Below are 26,964 nucleotides of genomic sequence, written 5' to 3'. Positions count from 1 at the left end.
TGCAGAAACTATGAAGCACAACCTGTGACAGGTGAACCACATGACCCTTGCTGTCATGGATACAGACAGTCAAATAATACTGCCGCCCTGTCTCCAACACCCACCTGTCCTCTTCCTCCTCAACACTCAATGCTGAAACACACAGACAAATGCAAATAAACAAACTCTCACACAGGTGTGTAACTCTCATAATATGTGTAACTCACTCATGTAGCTGGGTTGCACCACATATACAGAAGTGCGAGGGAGTTGGGACATTATTTCAGGGGGCAGATCTGAGTCACAATTGAGTTTGGAACCATAACAATATACTCATATGCCCTAAAACATAATGTTTCAGTTAAAAACACAGTTGTGTCGGATACTGTTGTGTTTAACTGATAGTGTCGTATGACCCGGCTTGAGGGCGGTGACTGTTGCTGTTTCAAGCTCAACACAGATGATGTCATGATGGTACATTCTGGCCTTGCATCCATCCACAGCCAGGCCGTATCCCTCCTCAGAGAGAGTGACCTCTGCAAACAGACAGAACAGTGAGAAATTAGATGCAGGTGTAAAAAATGTAACATATCTCTCTTGACAAATGCAACGATGTGTTCATGGGAAGCAAATATAATTATCTAGAAGTGTGAAATCATGTGGTTAGGGTGTTAAAGTGTTAACATGCAGTTTAAATGCCATATTGGCATAAGCATATAAAAGCCACTGGCATATTGGTAATCTCGGGTGTGTGTTAATGTGAAGAGGTGTTGAGGACACTTGTCAAATGAGATTCCTGCGTTCAGTTGGCTTTAGAGGAAAGCTCAACACAGTCCAGAGCTTAACCAGTGCTTGCATAATAAACATCATGCATACATTTTTAACATTTCTCTGTCATTGACAAGGAGTTGAGTCCTGAACTTTAGTATCAAGTTTTACAAGTACAATATTGTATTTGAATCAGTATGTCATGATAAAAAGACCACCATTGCTGGTTTGGGATGCTGATATGCTTGTATCCCTATTGGACGGTGATGGATTGTTTTTTATGACCAGCAAGCTGCCCTTGGTCAATCAGTTTCACCAGCTTCATCAGCATTTTTTTGTTAGTGAACAACATGCTATGATGGTCCACCAGCACCAAAACAGCATAAACCAGATTTTATTTGTACCAGTCTCTCCTTCTTGCTCTGTTTTCCACAGACTGTATCTGATCATGGATCCCTGTAGCAGGTATGTATCTCCAGCTGGACTCAGGTGTAGTCTGTCTATCACAAACAAAGTCACACTGGCTGCTTCTACATGCTGAACACCCACACACACACACACACACACACACACACACACACACACACACGCACACAAATTAGAATATATTACCATTACCATCATTATATTTGATATACATTAGAAAACAATTTCTACATGTTTTGTTATCTATGGATAACATGTCTCTAGGGATGCAGTAGTACCACATTTGGTTTTTTTTATGTATTATTTATCAGTATACATATTAATATTCTGTTCAAAAGTTTGGGGTCAGTAAGGTCTTTGAAAGACATTTCCAGACTAAAATGCATGTTTGAGCTGTTTTAACTGAAAGCAACTTGCACTGATATATCTTAAAATATGTCAGTGCCATTGTTTTGTCTCAAGATTAACACCAGTAATGTTTTTTTCTAAAGCACATTTATAAAAGCTACTTAAATGTCCTAATTGAACTAAGACCTTATCCTGGCTTAATCTAAGCCCTATCTGTGAAACCGGGCCAATATGTAGTGATCCCTAAATTCACTTTTTAAACATTGTATTTAAAACTATTAGTTTTATTTCTAGCATGCTTTATTTATTTATTAATTTTTAGGGAATATAGTATAGAATTTTAATATTGGCCATTAAATGGTTACCAGCCATAATTTGAAAGTAATGATTGGCTTATGCACATCTGCCATCATTTTAAAATCGACCTGTAGTGTTATATGTGCTTTCATACCTTATGTTCAGAGTGTAGAAAAGACGCTTTTATAAGTGCTGAGCCACTGTGAATCCCGTACAGCAGGACACTCTCACCCCTCTGACCAACATCCTCTAGAGACAGGATATGAGGTGGGGGAACGTACCCGGCATCGTGGTGACGCACAAACCTACGTTAATCACAGAAAACAAGATGTGCTTTATGCTGATGTGTTTTCCCCATCTCTCTCCCTCTCTCTTCACTCTAAGATCCTTGTTCACCTCACTGCCTGTATTGCATCAGACTCCTTTGCCAGCCACCAATTAAACTGCAAACCAGCCAGACAGCTAAAAGTATTTCCTGTGGATCAGGCCAAGAACAGTGCACAGTCATAACCTTCTCATTCTCAATGAAACGCATCTTCACAGTGTCCAAGGGAAATTTGTGAAATGAAAAGTACCTTCAGAGTCAAATGCCCGGACAGATAACTGCAGTGGGGGGTCGTCGGTAAAAAGCTGTCGAGCAGTCGTGACGATCTTAATCCTTTCAATCCGATCGATGATGACATCACAGCGCAAAATGTGACCTGTCACTAAAATGGGAATGGGTGAAGTCACACTTTTGAACCCTTCATGTTCTGTTTAGGATCCTAAACATAAAAAAAGTATAACTTTCAACTAAAATTATCCTTATGTTGTCCCAAACCTCTATGAATTTCTTTCTTCTGTGGAACATATACAGAAAGAGGATATTTTGAAGTTGATTATTTGATATAAGTAGTATTCATTGGAATTCACACACACAAATTGGCATGTCCATTCCACCTAACACGCATGTCTTTGCTCTGTTTGGGGGAAACCGGAGCATGCGGAGAAAACCCAAGCTGACACGGGGAGAACATGCAAACTCCACACGGAAAGGAGCAGGGGCTCAACCCAGGCAACTTCTTGCTGTGAGGCGACAGTGCTTCCCACTGAGCCATATAAAGAGACATTTTTTGTCCATACAAAGTTCTGTCATGATGGCGTAGGCTGCTAGGTAATTTTTCAAATTTCAAAAACTGGTCATCATTTTCTGTAGCAGTTGCAGTGCGCTTTCAGAAACCTCCACCTTCCCCAGCTCCACCTGTATAGATCTGCTATGGGTAATTCATGTATGCTGTTTTGTACAGCAGCCGCATGTCTTTCTTGCACACAGCAGCGTTTTGTGTATGTATTGGAAGTCCCGTACTTGCTCTGAAGCAGCAAAAAGCAGCAGCAGCATAGCAGATCTATCCCGCCAAGACCAAACTTATCAACATTGTCATATCCATTTACCATGGCAAACACTCAGAGAGTTGTCATGACAGAAATGCAATGGAAGTCAATGGGAACCAAAACTGTTTGGTTACCAACATTCTTCAAAAATATTTTATGTTTCCCAGAAGAAAGAACATCTTACAGGTTTGGATCAACATGAGGGTGAATAAATCATGACAGAATTTTCATTTTTAGGGGGACTATCCTTTTAATAGATTGAGAACATCTGTAATGAGATTTAAATGGTGTGCACTGCATTTTAATTCAAGCAGTCAGTGAGCCAAAGAGTGAGCAGGCTGACTGCATTCAGCATTTATTTGTCAATTAAAATGACGGTTAATTTAATATGGAAAATGGCTTCATTATTCATAAATCGCTCATGAAAAAATAACCTATACTCCTGCAATGGCTCTATATGTCCTTCTGTAGAAAGAAAATGCATGTCTATTTATTACTGTCTCCTCCTCTTGCTCACCAGGGTCTTGTGCTTGGACCACAGTACGGATAGGGACAGCCTGGGGGGAGGACAGAGCTGACACCAAGCATTGCTGACTGCAGGAAGAGAGGGGCAGCGGAGCCGGAGGGCTGAGTGCTGAGAGAGGATACACCCTGACAGTCTCAGGCTTAGAGGACACCCTAAAGTCAGACAGACAGCAACAGAGTTAGACACATGACTGCAAGTAAAAAACGCTATTGTCGATTGACTTACTTTTCTGCAAATAATTCAGGCATGTTTCTTTTCAAAAATGTTTTAAATGTAAAAATGTCATGATTAGAATATGAAACTCTGACCCCAACTCAAGGAGTTTAGTTCAAAATGAGGCTACAAAACTGTTTTAAGGAATTATTTTGGATATAATCATAATTACTTTAAATTATATATAAAAACACACAGCAGGTGCAACATGGAAAATCCTGATGAATAATGACTTTGATAATTACACTACAGGTAATTAGGGCAAACATTTTAGGGTTTTATTTTAAATTGTACAAATATTTCACAATATTACTATTTTCACTGTATTTTTGATTAAATAAATGCAGCCTTGGTGAGCATAAGAGACTTCTTTGAAAAATTTCTTTGAATAAAATCAACCCAATTAAAAACTTTTGAATGGTAGTGTATAATGTAATGTCATCATTTTGATACAATAAAGAGGAAATGAAAAATGTGTTAAGAACATTATAGTGATCATTGCTCACTTCCCATGTAAAGCGTATCATTTCACATAAATTGTTGTGGAAACAAAGTTGTGGAACGTTTCGTCTCATGTCTAATAAGTGAGGCAATCAAATTCCAGTCTAACTTAAGTTAGATATACACATTATAATTGCAAATTGCACTCTAAATTTTCTTTATCAGACTATTTATCTTTATCCTTCCATTTATAAATGGAAAGGCCTGAGTGAACCATAATTGCGGTCCCTCAGTCAATCACTCTCTCTTTCCTCTTTTCTCCCTCAATCTATTCAGGCTTTCACACTATTATCACACCAAAACAGCACATTACTCTAACCAATTTTAAGTTTTTAACATTCTTCTTGAATTTGCAAACATTGGTAGGCCAATTCTTCAGGAAATGCACTACTGATTTGCAGGGCAGTAAAGGGGCAAACCAAACTTCACCCTGGAGATGATGTCACAACAAGATTGTTTGAATTGTGTTATTCAGCAAGGAGAAACGAACTGATTGAATTAATTACTTTTCAGACATGACAGCTCGTAATGAGACAGAATGGCATGTTAAGCTGAGTATGCTCCACAGCCCCTGTCACTCACCATTTGTAGCATCCTCTCTGGGCTGTCAGTGTGATGTTCACAGGCACATGAACGCTGAGAGGGAATAGCAGCTTGGGAACGTTCAGTTTAGTCGACTTACTGAGTGCAATCAATGAGCTCATTAGCAGAATCACCCAAACTGCTCTCTCCATCATAGGCATGATGAAATTGCAGCTCTCAAAACCAACTACAACACACAACTGAATAGCCTACTGCTGGTGGCTAAACAATTATTTTGACGTCAATTTCAAAGCAGGACACGAGCAGGAACCGCAAACTAGTTAATCTCATTTGTAAGAGCTACATTTAGGGTTATGCTAGGCGATGGTAAACGGCACTATAGTCGTTAAATGACGCTTGTCGATGTTGATTTTTGAAATAAAGTAGGCTCTTGACTGTAATCATCGTGTTTTGTTTTTGCATGACCCTCAGAACTATATTAGTACCCTAACCTGTCTGCGCTGTTTTCAAAGTAGGCTACATGGGGGTTTTTTTCTAAGGAAATAAAAATAATGGAGTTATGAGGTTTATAAAACCGAGAAGGGGGTCAATTATTTTACAGGTTTTTTTTATTTTTTATTATTCTATAATAATTTAATCGTCCGTGAATGTAGGCTAAATGTAAAAAAAAAAAAAAAAAAAAAAATCATTCTCGAAGCAACGCATTGGAAGCCTATAACGTACAATTAAGAAACACTGATTTTGGACCTATAGCCTACGGATGGCGGATTTATAGCCAAGAGAAATCTGAATTTCAAACCGCGTCACACAATAACGTCTTTACATAAATAAATATGCAAACAATAACAAAAATACTTTTTCGTTGGTGATACGCTATATAGATTTATAATAAATCCATAATAAAGGTCATAGGCTACTTTATCGACACAGGCATACCGTCCGAAATCGCGACTAAGCGAACGAGCAGCAGATTGCAACCGCGCATTTAAGATAAAACTTTTGAAACCCTTTTGAATATAGGCTATACAAACTTGTATGGAGTACAAACTCCACAAAACTTTTAGGCTAGCCTACAATTATAGTAGCCTAAGATAAAATAGGCTAGCCTATATATAAAAAATAATAAAAAACCTACAACAAGAACGTTTAATGCTGCAAGGAAACGAAGACACGTTTGGTATCGTCAGTTGTAACGGTCATAACGTTAAAACATGAATGTTTATGTGCCTTTAATGGCTGGTCGATCTGCCGCTGACACAGTCACACAATGATACTCACACACAGACACAGTCAAGTATAGATATATACTTTATTAATTCTCTCTGGTAAAATAAAATTACAAAATAATTTCAACCTCAAACGGCACCTCCCTTATCTATAATTAATATTAATAAAATCGTTATTTATACAGCAATCATAATTTCCATGATGAATGAGAAGAATGCTATTGTATAATTATAATAAATATGAGCTAAAACTGCGTTAGTAATTATTAATAGTAAAAAACCGAGCGATACAAAGCTAAGTTTCAGTAATGGCATACTGTACAATATTCCAAGCGGATGTAATTCAGTATTCCGGCCACAGGATGTCACTATTAGTCAGTTTTCGAAATGGTCTCTCCATTGAAATGGGGTTAGAAGTCTCTTATTCCAACACCATTATAATAGAAGCAATTCCACTAAGAAAATGACTATAATCACTCATTCTACAGTTATTTCCGTGTGAGCAGCTGTTCCACCTTGATGGGGTGATTTTTATAATGTATCGACTGGCTTCAGCGTCGCTCTTCGAAATAATGCTTTGCTCAAATGGCTGTTAGTCTCTTGCAGACTGTAAAAAGTGCTGTCCAGCTATCTATGATGATTCGCCATCATAATATTCTCGGGCGCTGATTATTTATACTCTCTCTAATCCCAACCACCCTGATCCCTTGTTTTGCAACACACACCTCAGTCCATTCAGTCAACTATAGACAAAGCACTTTGGTAGCAAAGACGGAATTAAGTGTGTGTATGAGTGTCCATGCATCTTAACATGTCTGAGTCAGTCTCTTCTAAAATGTATACATTCATGGTAACAGTAAAGGACGTCCTTCTTTTGGACTACATGAAATATGGCAGTTTCGTCATAGGGTTTTTGTGCAAATGTTAGCATCTCCTCCATTGTGATATATTCTGTGGCGTTAAGCTGCGTAATGCTCGTAGTTACAGTGCATCGTATGAGTATGCGTGTATATGGTTATGTCATCACTTCTCTTCATTACGACTAATCATCCATCTCTCCACCCTGGAGGGAACTTCCCGCACCAGTGCTCTCAGCAACTGGAGCTGCTGGTGTTGGGACTGTCCTCGGTGGGCTGAGCCGGGACGGAACCAGAGCCGGAGCCGGAGCCGGAGCCGGAGCCGGAGGGGGGGTTGGCTAGAGGCAGGCTGGCAGCGGTGGGTGAGAGCACAGAGGGCACAGTGGGGCTCAGGACCTTGGCATCACGCTCACGCAGCAGTTGAATGAGTGCGGCATGCTGGGAGCTGAGCGTGGCCGACAAATGAGCGGGCAGAGCGTTAAAGCCGGCCGTCAGCTGCTCCACCCGCTGCTCCAGACTTAACATCTGCCTCTCCAGATCCTCACTGCGGTCATTCAGCTCAGACATCAGTTCATACATGACGCTCTGCATCTATGTGGAGAGAGAATGACAGTGTAGTTAGACAAAAATACTGTGGTAAAGTAAAGGGAGGGATACAGGACAGTCAAAGGAAGGGAAAAAGAGTACAAACACTAAACGAGACCATGAGAAACATTAAATAGAAAGAGTAGAGATAAAGTCAACATGGTGTTGACAATGCATTTTACTTCTTAATGTAATGCATTTCTTGATGGATGGGGCCCACAAATGAAAATTCTGTCATCATTTACTCACCCTCAAGTTGTTCCAAGCCTGTTTGTATTTCTTTCTTCTGCTGAACACAAAAGAAGATATTTTGAAGAATATGGGTAACCAAACAGTTGATTGACTTCATTGATTGACCATTGACTTCCATAGTATGAAAAAAATATATATATATTATGGAAGTCAATGGGGTCAATCAACTGTTTGGTTACCTTCATTTTTCAAAATATCTTCTTTTGTGTTTAGCAGAAGAAATTCATACAGGTTTGGAACAACTTGAGGGTGAGTAACCATCCTTTTAAGGCCCGTTGTTCACACCAATAACGATAACTATAAATTGTATGAGAACAGGAAAGTTCACACCACAACTAACGATAACAACGCAAAAGAACTATATCATTGGAAACACTTCCAGAATTATTTTTTTCCAGCTAATGAACAAATAAAATCAGTATCCATCTGACTTTAAAGAGCTTGAGCATTTAAAGAGGTAGACAACATAAATAGAATGTTATCGTGTGTTGGTGTAGTGATCTTTATAGTTATCGTTCTTGGTGTAAACTGGCTTTTATCCATCAGAAACTGATTGGATTGTGAACAGTGGGCGTTACATACCGGCATGAGTTTGCTAAAACAAGTAGCTATCTGGTTATTGGATAGCATTATTCAATAGTGACATCAATGGAAAAGGAAAACAGAGGAAGAGCAATTTATTATATTTTGATGAAAGATTATGATGACAAACAATTATTTGTAATAGAACCAGGAATGTGCATTAAGTAAATAGGGTCCATTTTGATTTCATCTGTATTATCTTGGTTTCTTTGGCTAGACAGCAATACAATTAAATGGAGACTTTTGCTTGAGTCTTCAGCTTCTCCAATTTTTCTTGAGAAAAAAAGTTTCTCGATGAGATCTTAAACTGTGGACAAAATCTGCAATCAAATATTTTTTCTAGGACTAAGTCATCAGAACTATGAAATTCATATAAATTTTATAGCTCTCAAGTCATACTGTGTCTCAACAATTGTTTCATTTGTGTCCCATGTTCTGTTTATTCTCTGGAATTTTAAAGACAAAGTTGATACTTGAATAAAATGTAACAGATCTCCAACAGGTCTCTCAAGCTTTGCCAGGGCACTATCTGAGTAGTAGAATTCAGATCAAAATCTTCTTAATCACTATTTTTGGATTGTATTTAGAGCAAAACAATTTGTTAAAATCCTTAAAACCTAAATACATTACATAGTTACTATTATGACTTGTTTTCAGAGTAAAAACTCTTTTTTAAGAAAAAAGTTTATTTTTCTTGCTATATTATACATTTTTTTCTTTCTGTCTTTAGGCATGGGTCTAGTCAAATTTAGTGAGGAATAAAACTTACCAGACAGGCTCACTGAAAACAAGTGTTAATATCTTATGCAATTAAAGGGGTCATATAATGGTACATGCACTTTTACAAGTTGATTGTACTGAAATGTGTGTTGGCAGTGCCTGTACACAACCATCATAAAATGATAAAAATCCATCCAGTGGTTTTTTTTAAATCTCCTTATATGTTTTACCCTCTCTGAAATCAAGCTGTTCGATTTTGTGACGTCACAAAATCGACGCCCCTCCCATGATGGTTGATTGACAGCAGCGTTTCTAACACAGACCCGCCCTCGCTCGTGAGCAGCTGTCTGTCATCATAGTGCATTGTGTATATGCTGGAGCAGAATGGCGTCGTCTAAGCGATTGTGGTGTTCTGTTCTTGGGTGTAATAAGGAACACAGCAGTCATTTTGATGTTCCTAAATCCGAACTGCTGAAGACACAGTGGCTGAATTTTGTTTTTGAAGGGAATATGCCCAAAGCATTGACGCGGGATTCCCTCGCGGGGATTCCCCACGATCAGTCCATGCTTTCATGTTTGCACGAATCATTTCACACACCAGACAGCTTTACAAACGAGGGTCAGTAAAGCTGGTTTTGCTAAGAAGCTGCTCCTGAAAAAAATAATCGGTACCAGCGTGTTCCTGCTGAACCTCCAGAAGAAGTAAGTGTAACGTTTTATTAACCTTTATTAATATATTAATCTTTGCAAATTGCTTGCAGGCTTCAAGATGAATGCATCTAAGTTTTACACTCAGGGTACATTACGGCATGTTTTCTATGTACTACATTCTCAATATAATTCATAATCCCACGTTTATGATGAACAACGCGTTATGGTTATTGTGTTACCAACCGTGTACGCACAGAACAGAGAGGCGGGGTGAGCAAAGCTCATTATCATTTAAAGACACATGCACTTAAACGGCGTGCTGAAAACAGAGCTGTTTTTGACCAGGTAAAATTAGTGTTTTCTTACAATACTAATGAGAATTTTTAATTAAAGTATATTACAAACTTTTAATTTAGACCCTAAATAATCATATTAGCTTGTACAAAAATGGCATTATATGACCCCTTTAAATACCCATACACGACATGTACACAGTACAGCATCTTCAAATTTCTAAAGAGAAAATGGTGCACAGTGCAGGAACACACAACACACTCTTTTTCACACACAAAAAAGCACAAAATAAATAAAAACACTAGTTACATTCAGAAAAATAATGTCCAAACAGGCACACACCCCCATCACGAAAAATATCTTGAATTGCACACATTTTATGTCACTCTTCAGCTTCCTGTCTCTCTCCCCTCCCACCCTCTCCCTCTCCCTGTCTCCTCGCTCCCACTGTCATCCCTGCTTTAACACTTGTTCAGGTTGCTAGGAGACACAAAGCCACAGAAACAAACGGGTCATCATGGAAACAGTTGAATGCTGAGATATATTTGGGAAAGCAAAGGTATGTGTGTGTCACCGGGCATTATGTGTTCCCGTCGACGTACTTGCAGCCTTGGGCATTATAAAGTGTTTGCGTGTATGTAGGTATGATAAAATTGCAGGAAAGGGAACACAATGTCATCGAAAGTGTGTGTGGGTGTCTACTGTTTCCTAACAGATGTAACGTGCATATGCGTGGGTTCTGATGTGCGACCATGTCTGTGATTTGTGTTGATGATGTGTGTGCATGGACAGTAGTCTTACCTTTGATAAGTCCACCAGAGTATTGGCTTGATCACTGAGTTTTCTCTGCTCCATTTTAACACTTCGTAATCTACAAAACAGGGACAAACACACACACATCCCATTAGACCCCCTCCTAATCTCACTAGCACCAATGGCCCTCAGTTGTAAACCTCAACTAGCTAATTAACTTAATCAGCTTGTTTTCTTTATTTGTTTGTTGTTGATGAGAATCCCCCCAAGATGAATACGCAATTACGGCGTAAATCATAAAAGCTTCAGACTTAAAAGGATTCCATAAGTGTAGGATTTCTTTAAAAGAAAGGCTTCGGTTTGAAAGGAGCTCTTAAAATTGGCGACCAGGGCTGCAACAAAACAGTGACAGGAGGATTAGAGCTCTTAAAATGATGAGTATGTGTGTGGTGGGCACCCACACAGAGACAGAGAATAGCATTAGCCCTAGCGAGCTAACAGTCAAAGAAGCTGATACAGCAGTCAGTTTGGCCAAACGAATAAGAAACATGGTCGCTTCAGAAGCATTACGATGATCTGAAAAGTCAGAGGATCATGTTGGTTTTCAACCAAATTGGACTGGCTTATGAATTTGAATTAGGTGACGTAACATTTGCTCAGTAGTTATAACTAATCTGCTAAAATGCAAGAGTGCCCTAGCCACATTAGCATTAGCACTTGTGTATTCTTCCAGTCCACTGCCAAAACAACCGTTTGACAGAGGCTTCTGATTGGTCTTAAAGGGATAGTTAGCCCATAAATGAAACAGTCATACAAGTTTGGGACGACATTACGATGAGTAATTGATGGCAGAAATGTCATTTTTGGGTGAACTATCGCCTTTAAGCCGTTGTTTTAATCAATTTATCTGCTAATTTTAATTGCAGCACTAAAAATGCAATAACCATGTTTCAAACAGTGGAGTGCAAAGTTTCTATACACCAATAGATAATAATGTTCTGTTTATTATCAGTCCGCACTGCAGTTTTAATGTCTGCCTCTTTAAATACTCAAGCACTTTAAAGCCAGATTCTGATTAGCTGTCAGTATTTTTATCAGTCATCAGCTAAAAAAAAAAAAAACTCTCTGAAAGTAATTCCAACAATATCGGTGTCTTTTTTGTTATAGTTATGGCTGTTTACTTCACTGTTCTCATCGAGTAAGAACGATTATTAAGACTGCTTTGTCATAATTATTGGTGTTCGTATATGGCCCTTTACAATGTTTGCTATATGGATGATCAGTGAGATCATTGATAAGGCCAGAAAATACTAAAATGTCAATAAATTAGTATTTGGATGATACAAAATATTAAATTACAATAGAAAGCTTAAGTTTCATGTTTCTACACCGGTTTCTAAACAGGTCTCTGAAGAGATGAATGGCACAGAAAACCATCACTACACTTGTACACAGATTTTTAAAAAAGCATGAAAATTTATAAATTAGCTCTTACAGCTAACCATTATCAGAAAAAGCTGCCATTCGTATATGTATTTGTCCTGACATGTCCATGGGCAGGTCAGACATGCTAACTGCCACAATCACACTTATCACACAACTGGCCACTCAGCCCAAATGTGAAGCACTCCAAATGCTTTTTGTGTGGTTTTAGCGTACATCGCTAAAGCTCACTAAGTACTTTTGTTGTTTATCGGTCCATCTGCGTCTGTTTAAAGTAACAAGTGCATAGATGAGGGCTTAAGTGAAATTGTGGTGTCTGTGAAGGGAGGCTGTTTTTCTCACTGGTGAATGGCTTGAAGGAACTTCCTCTGATGCTTGCGTACACGGGAGTGGTCAATTTTCTTCATCAGCTTGGTGTGCTTGTATATCAGCCAAGTCTCTCGTAGAACATTCGCTGCTGCGTTCTTTATCTGAGGGAACATGTCGCCATAACAACAATATTAGCAACAGGAAAAGCACCTCAGGAGAGAGTATTGACAAGTATAAGCTCTGCTTTGCCAATACACGCACACAACCCCAAACATCTGCCAAATTAAAGGTCTTTTTGGGAGAAATTCCAGAGTGACTTGACAACAGACATTGTAGCCCATAATTCTGTCATCTGGTCAATTCACTATTATGGCTGCAGACCAGTGATGTCCAATAAGAGAGAGTCGTCTCTAAAGCCGTATATTTATATCTTTGTGGTAAAGTTTTGAAGGACAATAGTAGTGAAGTAAAGTCACCTTTTAAATATCCCCAAAAAAACAACAGACCGGAAGTCATACATTTCCATTCGGGAGTAGTACGGCAGCTGCGTGGAGTTGCGATCATCTGCGCATATGGAATTTTTGGATCTGATTTGAGCTTTGAATGTGTACAAATATTTTAAACGGTAAGATCATATGTGACCACCCAACTGGATGTGATGTATTCTGATTAAAACAATGAGTGTAAGGTGAGAGTTACCTTACCAATTTTTCAGTCAGGACCACTTTCGTCAAATGTATATTTTAAGTGATAATGCTTTTTATCGTTAGAGTTGGCGGTATGGTTCTGCTCTGGGCAAATTCCACGCCCAAATGCAGCAAGACAAACCTCCCTTTGCATAATTGAAATTCACAAAAATTTAACACAACTTCATGACTTCAAAATTCATGAGTAAGGATAATTACAATGTAACTTTACTGGTATTACTGAAGACAATCACAGCATTTATTTGCACACTCGGCCTGCATATTTTAGCAGTTGATCCACTACATACACCTATTTAAAGCTAGCACATTTAGCGTCTGGTTAAACAGGATTGCGGGTGGTTAGCAGATAAGATGCGAGGTTTTGCACTGAAAGAGGTACAACAGAATATCTTGAGCTTCAAATATTTTAATGTTTTAAACTCTCAACTCTTGAAGACCTCCTTGTGCATCGAAAGATTCATTTGTGAGGTCTTGAAGCCACAAATACTCTTTTAATCTCACATATGGCACCAGAAAAGGGAGAGGGAGAGCAAATAAAGGACAAAATTGAATAAGAAAATCTGCTGAAGAAAAATGAATGAGGAGACTTCAAAGGGGCGCCACTTCGGTGGAAAGAACAATTACATCCTCTTTGGGCAACGGAGGGATGAGAGAACCTTCCCGTTTTTAATAAGCTCCAGATTTGACAGTATTCCTCCACACATAGGGCAGCACCAGGCTCTTTTTTTTTAGCACTGCACAGCTCTGATTAATTAACAGTGGTCAGTGTATTTAATAATACAAGAGTAGGAGCTCTGTTCCAACTTCAATGCAGGTCTCATTTATGAAAAGAGCCAAAGACAAGGCAAGTTAGGGAACGAGAGAGGGAAAACGATGATACCAGATATAATTTAGGCAGGGATGCTCATAGCTGTCTACAAGTGGAGTTTTCTGGAATCTGGAATCCAAATGACAATTAAGCAGTATTACAGTGATTATAAATACTGCTATTACACATAAAATAATATAGTTCATAACAGCCCCTGTATATCTCCTAAATATATAAAACTAGATCATAAAATGCCCTCATTCTTACAGTATTGCCATATAGCATTTTTTCTACATGGTAGTCACTACTAGGCACTGTACAATCAAACAAAGACAAGATAGAACAAGAGACAGAGAGAGAGGGAGACTGTCAGAGAGGTTGAAGCAGTTGAAAGTGAACGTCAGAGAGGGGGAGGCAAAGGGCAGGTAACTGTAATGAAGTCTGGGCCATCATTGTTTAATAAAGCAATAAGCACCGCAAAGCCATGATTTACAGTGAATTTAGAGCAGCTAAGGGGCGTTGTTAGGCACGACGCGGAGCGGAGCTAACCCCCTTAGCTGTTCTAAATTCACTGTAAAACACGGCATCAAGGGGCTTATTGCTTTTATAAAACGGTTACTCTATAAAAATATTCATTTTTAATATTTATTTTATTCATAAAATAAACACCAGAAACAAAAAATATAACGTTATAACACATTTATTCCTCCATCAAGCAATACAGTTCCAAAGAGGTTGCCAAGCAACACATGCAGCAACAAAGAATCACAAACGGCAGTTGCGCAGTAATACTAATGTAATGCGGTCACAGGAGTATGTTTGTTGAGTAATTTACAACGGCTTCGAACTCGGCTCAACCAATCAGAATCAAGGACCGGAACTATCCGTTTTATAATATGTGGTAAACTGAAGCCTTACCATTATAACAGCTTCCAGACTAGCTCACCTCAAGCTACAAATGTCAATTCAATCTGAACATTTCTCCAAATACAAAAGATATGCACTATACGGGCTTCGGCACCAGGTAGTTATAGGAACTACTGGGTGCTCCCAGGTCACTGTGATTTTGCCAAGACATGTTCCTGGATCAACATATTTTGTTGATCCTGGAACAACATTCCTCGCCGAAAATGTTGTCCTAACCATATCCCTACCCCTAAACCTAACCTTACCCCTAAAAAGTTGTCCCTAAAATCAGAGGGAAATTATAGGTGAATAAACACTGATGTAGAAACATCTAACCCTGGTTGTAAGCCTAAAATTGACATAAACTGTAAACATCCTTCAAATCTGATTGGTTGATTGGAATGTTGTTCTAAGATCAACACAGATGTTGATCCAGGAGTGTTGCACTTGGTGAAATCACGTTCACCAGTGGTTCCCCAAGAACTAAATGTTCCCCTGACATAAGCCGACCAACAGCAACGTAATTTAAGCACAGCATTCAACAGCGCAACAACTGAGGATGGAGGACAGCGTGGAGTAGGCATATGTAAACTCTGTGTTTAAAAATGGCGGGTGTCGTTGTTTCATATGGCATATTAACGTACACATATCACTGGTAGTTCTTATTGTGCTGGGTTAGACCCTTAGCTGATTTATTCCCCCCCAAAAGGTGTTTTTATTACTAAAATCGTTCTTAGTTCCTGTGGCCATAGAAGAACCCTTCTTGGTTTTTGTAAACAGTTCTTAAATGAACAATTTTCTTAGTGTGAACAACATTTTAAAAATGTAAAGATGTTAAAGGTTCTTTATGGAACCATTAGGGGCTTTCGCAACGGGGTAGTTATAGGAACTTAATTATAGAAACTAGCCACCAGGGCGGTTCCCCGAGAACTAAATATTCCCATAGGCCATTTTCCAGGTTGCATTACCGCCTGTTGGAACTGAAGTGACGTAAGCCGGCCAACAGCGATGTCATTTAACAACGTCAACATCTGGAGAAAGGAGGGCACTGTGATCGGAGCTGTGGTTTTGTTGTGTGTCGTGGGGTTTGTGATAACAGGTGGAAGTTATGAGATAGAAAGAGCAAAAAGGAGGGCTAAGAGATGAAATCTCCCACAACAACTTGCGGTGCTACATATCATCAAGGCTGGGAAAAGAACATAACGCCGCAGACAAAGGCGACAGGTAAATGGTGTTAAAGGGTTAGATTACTATAGATGTGAACAAAGAACCTTTATTTTTAAGAGTGTATGGATGATTTTAAACTTGTATCTTGCATTATTAGAATGTCTTAAAAATAAATGTTTCAGAAGGTTTTTTTTTTTTTTTTTTGCAGAGATGCTATAGAAGATCCATTTTGGGTTCCCGAAAGAACCCTTCATTGAACATTTCTTAAAAGAACCTTTTTTTCTTAGTGTGAAGACAATTTCCACTATAAACTCTTTTGTGCAATGCAAAAGTTCCACGGATGTTAAAGGATCATCATGGAACTAGATAACAATAAAGAGCATTTGTTTTAAGAGTTTACTGAATAAACAAGTAGTTAAAAATGATCATTCTGTTGTGTTCATCACACAGTAACCTTTAAAAACAATAATTGCATGAAAGAAAACATTTACAACCCTCAAGAATGCACATTAATTATTGAAGACTGGCTGTTACAAGTGTAATCAGTTTAGAACTTATCACTAATGAAAAATTGTGAAAATGGTACCGACGTGATTAGAAAACTGGAATACTTTAGAAAGATCACATTAGCATTTCTATTCAAGGATAGTTTGTGATAAACAATTCTACCCAGAGAAACCTGTCCATCTTCACTGCACTGTCAGTTTCACCTGACGGGAAGACGGAGGAACAACCTGCACCCTTCCAACCAGTTGAAGGTAAACCTTTTGTTACTGTGTCTCCACGGCAACATGTTTGTGAGGTCAAAGTGGCGAGAACATTTTTCTGCTTTTTGTAGAGGTTTGTAACCATAGTAGCGGCAAATTCAATGCATGAGGATGATCGGCACGGTGACTCTACAGCATTTATCAATCTCTCTTTCTCTTGTCCCCCAACAAACAGTTAAGCTGAGGCAATTGAGTAAGCTTGAGGTAATACACTTTTAAAAAAGAGGCTCGTACTCCCTTCACTTGAGGAAGGCATTTACTTTAGCTGCTCATCTGAAGAAGCACATCTGTATGTTGCAGTTATTGATCCCCAGCCTTCTAGTCACTGATGTCAGCCATGATGTTGATACATATTTGATACAGGGAGCTATTTCTGAGTCTTTCAAGTGCATGAAAAATTGAAAAGGACCTAAGTAGAAAGAAAACTGGTACATGTATGGTTCTCTGAATATAAAGCTGTGCCTACGTGTCCATTTATTGAAGTGTGTGTGTGTGCGTTTACCCGTTTGGTGAGCTGTGTGTCCATCATAAAGTTGTGCACATGCTTCTCCGCCTTTGTCAGCTCAAGCTTCCTGGCTACCACGGCAACAACCAATGCAGTGCAACCTGCTCCCTGTGAGAGACAAGAGATGAGGTCAAGGTGTAAAAACACACAGAAGCATAAAATACTTCATACTTGTATCATTAGCAGAGATCACATGGAGAAACAGGGAAACATGACTGATAATAAATGATGATTGATAATAAAAGGAGATCCATGGACGGGCCAGGGAAACATTGATCCAGTTCATGAGAGCATTGAAGCAAAGAGGAAAAAGCAAAGAGGGTGGATGTGAAGTGTTTTGCACAAAAAAATACACAATTTACTAATATTTCAAGCAAAATCAAAAGAAAATAGATGAAAATGCTTTAGGAAAATGAAAACAATTTTAGCATTATTAGGATTTTTGTAGTGTTACATTCAGTGGCGTCATGCACCTATTTCTTTAAAAGGGAACCAGTGGCAGTTCTGTTTGCTTGGTGCCCTAGAGGAGACCAGGCATGACCAAAGGAAAAAAAACTGTCTCTAGTGGTACAGTTTTTTTATTCAGTGTGAAAGTTGACCACTTTCAAATCTTGACACACACAGGTTTCCATGTTGTATGGGGACTTTCCATAGATGTGATGATTTTTATACTGTACAAACTGTATATTCTAGGGGCCCTACCCCTCACAGAAAACTGGGGAAGCAGATCATATACAGGACAAGCCGGATTCCACCATATCTTTATGTACACAATAATAATCTTTTACATTGTAATCCTTTTATTTTAAATATTTGGCATGTTTGTTTGCTGCTGTGAGTCCCTGTGTGTTTAATAAGCAGAGTGTACGCGCGTTGTGGACCCGCCTATTGGCGCACAATACTAACTCGCTCATTAAATAGCAAAAAAAATTTGCGCCATTGACTTTAGACCAGGTTTCAGTTGGTCACAGTCTATTTCTGTTGCCTCAAAATAGCAAAGCGCCAACGATGCACCAGAACACAACTCGTTTTCAGACCAGCACGCCCATGCGTGATGCATGGAAATGCATGCATTACAAATGCATTTGCTATTTAAACAAAGTGGCGCAGGATGTGAAAATGATAACTGCGTCGGACTGAAACTAGCAAAAAACACTTGCGTCGCGCTTTGCGCTGCATTGCGCCGGGTGTAAGATAGGGCCAAAAATTTACAATTTGACAACACTAATATAAACCATGCGCTACTTAACCTGCTGACAATCAATGTATTTTCAATTTATGGAAAAGAGTAGCTTTGACGATTTAAGTTAATTTCATTAACTAATTATTAATTAATTAATTAATTAATTTTTTGTCGACGACCTTTTTTTTCCACGACTAAAGGTGCGGTCACAGTACACTTTTTAGTCCACTGACTTGCATTCAAACACATGCAAATGTGACTGACAGGAAACGCAAGCTCGAAATCCGAAAAAAGATGGACAGCGTGTCTCTGCTTCCTTCCACTATAGAAAAATGAAGCCAAAATGTCCCAGTAATGGTCGTTTATGTCATTCGGAGCTTGAGCCTGCGCAGTAGTCATCCTGAGGTGGAGCCGCGGTACCAAGGTCCCGCCCACACTCCCACTCTCACAGACTCAATCGTAAGCACAGCTGTCAATCACCCCTTTTTTTTGGCATCAAATAACTAACTAAAACCAAACTTACTGGAAAAATGAACACTTGAACATACGTCTGCGTGATAAGAACTACCTAAAAATGACAGAAACCATCTTTAGAAAAAATTTATTTGAAATGTAATTGGATTTTTTAGTTTGGCTCATGTCCCATTCAATTACATGGAGAGGGTGGAGTTTAAGACCTGTACTGAAGCCAGCCACCAGGGGGTGATCGAAATGTTCTGGCTTCACTTTTCAGGACTTGTGCGGCACACTTGGTTCCAAAGGTCTTGTTTGGTGAAATCTGATCTGCAAAGTCGTAATAAATCGACTGTTTGCGATTGTGATTTTTTTTGCTGTTGAAAAACATTAATGGAATTTGGAATTAGGAATTTCACTGCTTTAATCTTTGAGGGAAGTTTCTTGTTTTACCAGCTTTTGTAATGTAGAGAGTGTGTTAATTTATATGATAAATAGCCACTAATAAATCAGGAAACTAGATGAGGTCAAATAAACCATGCGTATGAGTTGACATTCTCTTGATTTGTGCTTATAGGTGAAAGTGCAATAATTCTGATGAAATATAAAAATAATTTTCTAAAATGAAGACAATCTTTATGATTATAATTTTGAGCAAAATAATCATGACGAAAATGTGACTATGTTTTCACTGACTAAAACTAGACTAAAATGGCCAGACATTTAGCTGACTAAAACTTGACTAAACAAAAACAGGACAAGGCTGGCTACATATGATAAAAACTAAAAAGTACATTTGACACAGGACTGAGACTAAGACTAAATAAAAAAAATAGTTGACAAATTAGCACTATGTGTTAATAATAACTCCTTTTGAGATACTGTTCAAAAGTTTGGGTTTAAAATCGGGGGTAAGATTCTGTAATATTTGTAAAAAAAAATAAGTCCCATATGCTCACCCAGGCTGTATTGATTTGATCCAAAAAAAAAAAAAAAAAAAGGATTTATAAAATAACTGTTTTCTATTGTAATATATTATATTGAAAATGTATTCCTGTGATGGCAAAGCTGATTTTTAGCATCATTACTCCAGTCTTCAGTGTCACATGATCCTTCAGAAGTCATTCTAATATACTGATTTGATGATCAAGAAACATTTAATATTATTATTATTATCAATGTTGAAAACAGTTGTGCTGCTTAATATTTTTGTGGAAGATAATATTTTTTTCAGAATTCTGTGATGAATAGAAAAGAACAGATTTTATTTGAAATAAAATTTATTTTGTAACATTATAAATTCCACTTTCATTGCTTTTTTAGCTAAGTAAAAGTATTTGTAAAAAAAAAAAATCTTCCTGACCCCAAACTTTTGAATAAACCATAATGTGGTTCTCTCATTCATGATATGCAAACAAAATTTAATTTGTAAGTATTCACATTGTTGTACTGCCTTTTCCCAATTTATTCTGATAAAAAAGCAGTATGATAATGAGTATGATTGTCATTACTGTATAACAGTAATGTGAATTTAATCAGAGTAACCAAATATAATTTCATATAATTTACATTTAAAAAATGTTTTGATACTGGGAAGAAATATGACCCTGACCTGAGATTCTTGAGATTCATCCATGTACTGAAATAGACTAGGAAACATTAACAGTGTAGACATCACTGGAGAGACTATGATGATACAAAAAAACAAAAAACAATCACACACACACAAAGGTTTACTCCCATTTACACATTACAAACATGTAAACTGAAGATTTCAATGACTACACCGAAGCAGTAGAGGTACACAGAGGAAAAAAAGACTGAGGCAGGTTGAGGGAAAATTAGGAAATAAACCCATTTAGAGGTAAAGAGGTGGAGTGAGGTAGACAGGGAGAGAGGAATACAATTTCTGATCAAGAAAAGAGGAACACAATAGTTTAACGCAGAAAGAAAAGATTTCTGGGGAAAAAAGCTGTAATGTAAAGTAACGAGAAGAGAAGGGGAAGTGTTAATGAGGTCGGAGAACTACTAATAAGATATGAAATGGAATTAAAAAGTGACTAATGAAAGTGTGTGTGCTTCCTATGACTGTGTATGGGGCATATACAGTATGTGTATAGTGTATGTGTGTGTGGAGACGCTAATGGAATGTTTTTAAACCCACTTGCAGGACATACGGAAGAGAAACGTACAACCCAAAAATACTCTAGAGCCAGACATAAAAATAAAACGAAAAAGCCCATTTTCACAAGGCACTTTTGTTGCCCATATTCACCATTTAATAAAACATGATGACCATCCACGGAAAAAAAAAAACCCTAGGACATTGTCAAAATGTGTATGTGTGTTTCCATATGGCAGCTTGTATAAAACTATTCCCAGACCAAAAAACATAATAAAAAAAAAAATCTCTTAAAGTGACAAAAGAGTGTCAGAATGATCAATTTTTCTGCAAACATACTCCATTGCAGTTTATATTTCGCCTCTTTCCAGATCTGACAGTTATTGATATCATGAGAAAATAAGAAAAACCACCTGCCCTCAGACCAAAATATATCCCCCGGTTTCACAGACAAGGCTTAAGTCTAGTCCCAGACTAAAATGCATGTTTGAACTGTTTTAACTGAAAGCAATTTGCTCTGATATATCTTAAAATATGTCAGTACCATTGTTTTGTCTCAAGATGCACACCAGTAATGTTTTTTTTCTAAAACATGTTCATAAAAGCTACTTAAATGCCCTAATTGAACTAAGGCCTAATCCTGGCTTAATCTAAGCCATGTCTGTGAAACCAGACCATTGTGTAAGAGCTCCGGTTTAAAACGCAGAATATTCACTGTTATGATGCGAGAGAAAGGCTAATACTCAACTATAACAATCATTTATCCTTAAGCTGGTGTTTGAATGAGATAACAGGTTTTTCAAGACACTATGACCATAATGTCCTCGATTCCACATCTACATTTGCAGACAGGATAGACAGGTGCTTGTTGCATCCCCAAATCCTTGAGCTGCACCAAGCGACTGGCAAACTAAAGCCCTGCCCATACACTCCCGTTTCCACAGGGCAGTGGTACAGTCTAACAGAGTTGGCCTTCTATGTTGTCATAGCAACAAGTCCCATAATTCTGCCTATAGAAAGTCATTACAATCACTATCAATAGTAAAAGAAATCACATCCAACACTCTTTCTCTAGAGAATTCCTATTCTGTAGCATCTCATCACTTCAGCAGCTCATATTCTTTTTTTTAAAAACCTGCAAGGAACAAAAACGGTTTGAAACATTAGACTGGGGGAATATATCAGTATTATCTAGGTCAATTTTTTCTTTTTTTTTCTTTGGCCAGATCTAATAAATATTCAAAACATAATGCAGTTTACACATACAATGACTTGAATACACCTGTTCTATGATAAGCAGGTTTTTAATTAAAATTCATTTTGGGGAGCATTGAGCCAAAAATGTCAAGGTGATACAACTGTCCTGATATCATAATGAAGAAACATTATGGTAGAAAAAAATCATTATTAAGCAGCTTGGCTATATTTTATAAAAACATTCAAATCAAAAGTCATGTGGTGCAACCAAACATGCAGAAAAAAAAAGAATATAACAGGAATTTATATCATAGAGGACCCTGCAAACCTACATGACTGAATAAGTAAAATATCAGATAATTTGACAAACTTTCAGTTCAGTTTTTAAAATTAAATGTCATGTGGTGCAACCCCCCGAAAACTGATATTATTGATTGATATTTATAATTTAATAATTATATCTATTTTAAATAAAAAAAAACTCATAGTGCAACAAAAATAACTTTTTACTATTTACTTGATAATTACATCACATGACATTTTAGTATCATTAAGTTTAAAATATTCGTGAAAATCTTTAAAATATTTTTCCAAAACCACATGAAATCAATAGGAATACAGAGAGAATTTTTTTTAACAACTTAGTGTTTTAAACTAGAGTTTTAAAAGACGTTTCCTTTTCTTTATCATGGACACACTTATTGGTCATTGACACATGCTATGTTATTGTATTGTATTGTATTGTATTGTATATTGTGTGTGTGTGTGTGTGTGTGTATGTGTATGTGTGTGTGTGTGTGTGTGCGTGCGTGTGTGTGTGTGTGTGTGCGTGTGCGCAATTGAGAGAGAGAGAGAGAGAGAGAGAGAGAGAGAGAGAGAGAGAGAGAGAGAGAGAGAGAGAGAGAGAGAGAGAAATATAAAAAAAAATTCACAAAACTAAAAGAAAAAGAACCGTCATGTCAAGTTAACCACGCTTCTCCTCTGTAGTCTCTGGTAGGATATTTAGAGACACAGAAACTGACAGCATGTGAACAGGAAGAACAAATACTCCAAACAGAACAACAGAGAGTAGAATGAAACGAGAGAAAGTGACCTTTACTAACAGATATTTACATCTGCAAACTCAATATAAAAATAAACACACTGCTAAACCATTGCTCTACACCACCTGTCAAGCATTCCTCAAGCACTGAGACATAAAGGCTCGGGATTATACCAAGAAATACCTGGGGTTTACATTAAGCTATCGCCATCATAACATTATCAGGAAGAACAATGGCAGTCCTAAAACAGCCTAAAAGCTGAACAAATGTGTCGTCCCAGAATACACAAGAGGATTCGTCCTAAAAACACTGGATGTTTGTGAGATGGTGCGTCCTGGTGTTTGCTAACAGACATGGCTGATGTGCATGTTTGGATTTCTAGAAATAAGATAACGAGAAGGAAAACATATCTTTAGACTGTCCCCTGCCACTGTGGGTGTGAAATCTCTGTGCTATTTGTGTGTGTGTGTTTGTACCATAATTCCTGTGAGCAAACACACTCCCTTGCCACAGTAGGTGTGAGGCACCATGTCTCCATATCCAATGGAGAGGAAGGTGATGGAGATGAGCCACATGGCACCCAAAAAATTACTGGTCACATCCTGAGCATCATGGTACCTGAGAGAGAAATAAAGAAGCAGCGGTTCAGTCTGGAAAGATTTGATTTTTGAAAGCTACTTTGAACAAGGTTCTGGCTGTGGAAGGTATGCAATAACTGGATGTGAAATAGGCACAAATATCACATCAAAGTTTTCACATCAAATTATTTCATCCGTTTCCATCCCTTAATCTGATCTGCAAAGCACTTTGAAGGAAATTCTAGAAAGTCTAAGTGTTTGCCCAGAGGCCTGTCGAGAAACTTTGAGAAGGTTCTTAAATGTTTGTTATACCTTTGATGCAAAAAAAAAAAAAAAAATCCTCCCTGAGAACATCTCAATAATGGCAAACCAATACAAAAACAAAAACAAACTAAAATAAAAAATAAATAAAACTTAATAAAATAAAAAAGAAAACACGTTTGTAGCCCATCTCTCAGTCCTACTCTTATCTACGCGTTAAGTCAAGGTAACAACATTAAAGGTGCAGTATGTAATACTGAAAGTTAGTGGTTGAAATGGGTACTGCAGTCCAAATTCAAAATATTTGAGAGTTGTTTCCAATGCCCCCTCCTCCTCAACACTCAAATGCCAGATTAAAGGCCCGTTCACACCAAGAACGATAACTATAAAGATAACTATATTAGCGTCCACACCAGCGGAAAATATTGTTCCCTTTCGTGGTCACTACGAGTTACGTCAGTGACGACGAATGGGTTTTCGCTTAGAAAGCCTCTCACCTTCGAGTATACAAAACGAGGCAATGGCAAGAAAATGCCATGGGTCTGTGGAATTTGCATAGCGTAAGTCCGCCCCACCTCGTGGGTATATAAGGAAGTACACTGGCAACATGCAGATATGTTTTTGCTTCGGAGCCAAGAGTTCTCTTCACTCCTACAAGCCATTCTGAATCATCTTCTCTCTACGAGACGAGCGGCTCTTCAGTGTGTTGGTGTGACGGCGCGTTCCAGCGAGATCGCATTGCCTGCTGCTGATCTGTGCAGTGATCTACCGACAGTGTGTGTGTTTCTCCCTGGGCGCTTCAGCACTCTGCTGAGCTTTTTCCTCTCTCTAAAAGAGCTGCACGCGGCACGTCTTTTTCAAGACGGCTCGCCTGTGTATTTACTGGATGTGGGCGCGTGATTCATCTGCCTAACGGTCACGAGCGCTGTTCGCGTGTTGGGCTTAATCACGCTCGGCAGCGCTCGTGGATGAGTCATGTTTTCATTGCGGGAACATGACCATTGCGATGTTTATAGATCGAGACTCAATGATCTCCGTGTGAGAGTCCCCTCTGCCACACCCCAATCTATCTCTTCCTCGAGAGGGGATACTTTGGCTGGTGGCCAGGGTGATCTGAGGGTTACGGTGTGGCATAATACCGACAAGCTTTCCTCGGGCCACGCCCCCCTCCACATCGCAAACCGTGGGGCTTCCGTGTGTGCCTTGTTCCTCTCTGGGACCCAGTGTTTTCATTCGGGGCTCCAGCAGATGGTGTCATGTCACAAGGCGGGCTTGATTCCTCTGGAAATGAGGATTCGACTGCGTTGCCTCCCTCTGGAGTGTCAGCATTAGTCAAGTCAGATCCAGAGCTGATGGCCATGCGTGGCGATCATGGGCTTTATGTTCTCTGTCACTATCGTGGCACAGGCATGCAGTGCTGTGTGTTGCCTTCGAGGCAGCGCTGACCCGGGAGTTCTGTCAGACCAGGCCACCGTGGAACGCTGGTCCTTCCCTGGCAAACACTGACAGAATGCGAAAACTCGACCACGCCCCCACGCAGGGACGCTATGCCTCCCACGTTCGGGCTGGTCGATCCGCCACGCACACTACTGACCTCGCTCTACGGGCGACATCGGTACCTGCGTGATCCTTGGGCCAGGTGATGTCCACAAGTGTGGTCCAGGAATGCCCCCACACCGGGCCGCTATGCCACCCACATCCGGGCCGGTCATTCCGCTTCGTTGCACCACCGAGGGTATGTCTGTGGTTTGCATGACCCTGCTGGCACAGTTCTTGGGAGCCTGGCTAGAGCTCCCAACCTGTTCCGCTGGGTCACCCGAACCATCAGGCTCGGCTATGCGATTCAGTTCGTACGGTCTCCTCCCCGCTTCAGGGGAGGCCGCTTCACTATGGTCAGTGGCAATGCCCCTATCATGAGAGCGGAGGTTGTCACCCTACTGGCGAAGGGTGCGATCGAGACTGTCCCTCCAGCCGAAATGAGGTCCGGGCTTTACAGCCCCTACTTCATTGCCCCGTAGAAATCCGGTGGGCCAATCCTGGACCTCCGCTCCCTTCACAGGCTGCCGTTCAAGATGCCATGGCCAAACGCATTTTCTATGTGTGCGGCCACAGGATTGGTTTGCAGCGATCGACCTGAAGGACGCCTACTTCCATGTCTCCATTCTTCCTCGACACAGACCGTTCCTACGGTTTTCTTTCGAGGGGCAGGCATACCAGTAAGCATTTCTCCCATTAGGGCTACATTTACATTTACATTTAGTCATTTAGCAGACGCTTTTATCCAAAGCGACTTACAAATTAGGACTAAATAAAGCGAGTCATCATGAAGAGGCAAAAACAACAATCAACGCAAGAAGTGCTCAGAATACAAAGTTCAGGCATTATTCAGAGCATAAGTCTGATAAGTGATGTTTCAAAGGATTTTTTTTTTTTTTTTTTTTTTTTTTTTATGAGGTTAAGTGCTCACGGAAGAGATGGGTTTTCAGCTGTTTTTTGAATGTTGCCAGTGATTCTGCATTCCGGATGAGGCCGGGGAGAGCGTTCCACCAGCATGGAGCTGTGAATGAGAATGTTCTGGAAAGTGATTTTGTGGCTCTCTGTGATGGAACCACGAGACGTCGCT

General features: G+C 39.1%; 1 protein-coding gene across 1 annotated transcript in view; it reads right to left on the bottom strand.

Annotated features, from left to right (window-relative positions):
• Window positions 1–6,296: 6,296 nt before the first annotated feature.
• The window catches only part of kcnn3 (potassium intermediate/small conductance calcium-activated channel, subfamily N, member 3), a 64,163-nt gene continuing 43,495 nt past the window's right edge, over window positions 6,297–26,964 (bottom strand). Inside the window, exons 7-11 of the mRNA XM_084385384.1 lie at window positions 23,979–24,120; window positions 17,502–17,612; window positions 12,678–12,805; window positions 10,941–11,010; window positions 6,297–7,646 (exon numbers count right to left, since the gene is read on the bottom strand). Coding sequence (XP_084241510.1) covers window positions 7,290–7,646; window positions 10,941–11,010; window positions 12,678–12,805; window positions 17,502–17,612; window positions 23,979–24,120 — 808 coding nt within the window. The 3' untranslated portion in view covers window positions 6,297–7,289. The remainder of the gene's footprint in view (window positions 7,647–10,940; window positions 11,011–12,677; window positions 12,806–17,501; window positions 17,613–23,978; window positions 24,121–26,964) is intronic.

This window comes from Rutilus rutilus, assembly GCF_951802725.1.
Source record: "Rutilus rutilus genome assembly, chromosome: 17".
NCBI classification, from domain to species: Eukaryota; Metazoa; Chordata; class Actinopteri; order Cypriniformes; family Leuciscidae; genus Rutilus; species Rutilus rutilus.
Note: the sequence above shows the minus strand (reverse complement) of the source record. Positions and strands in the feature narration are given on the sequence as shown.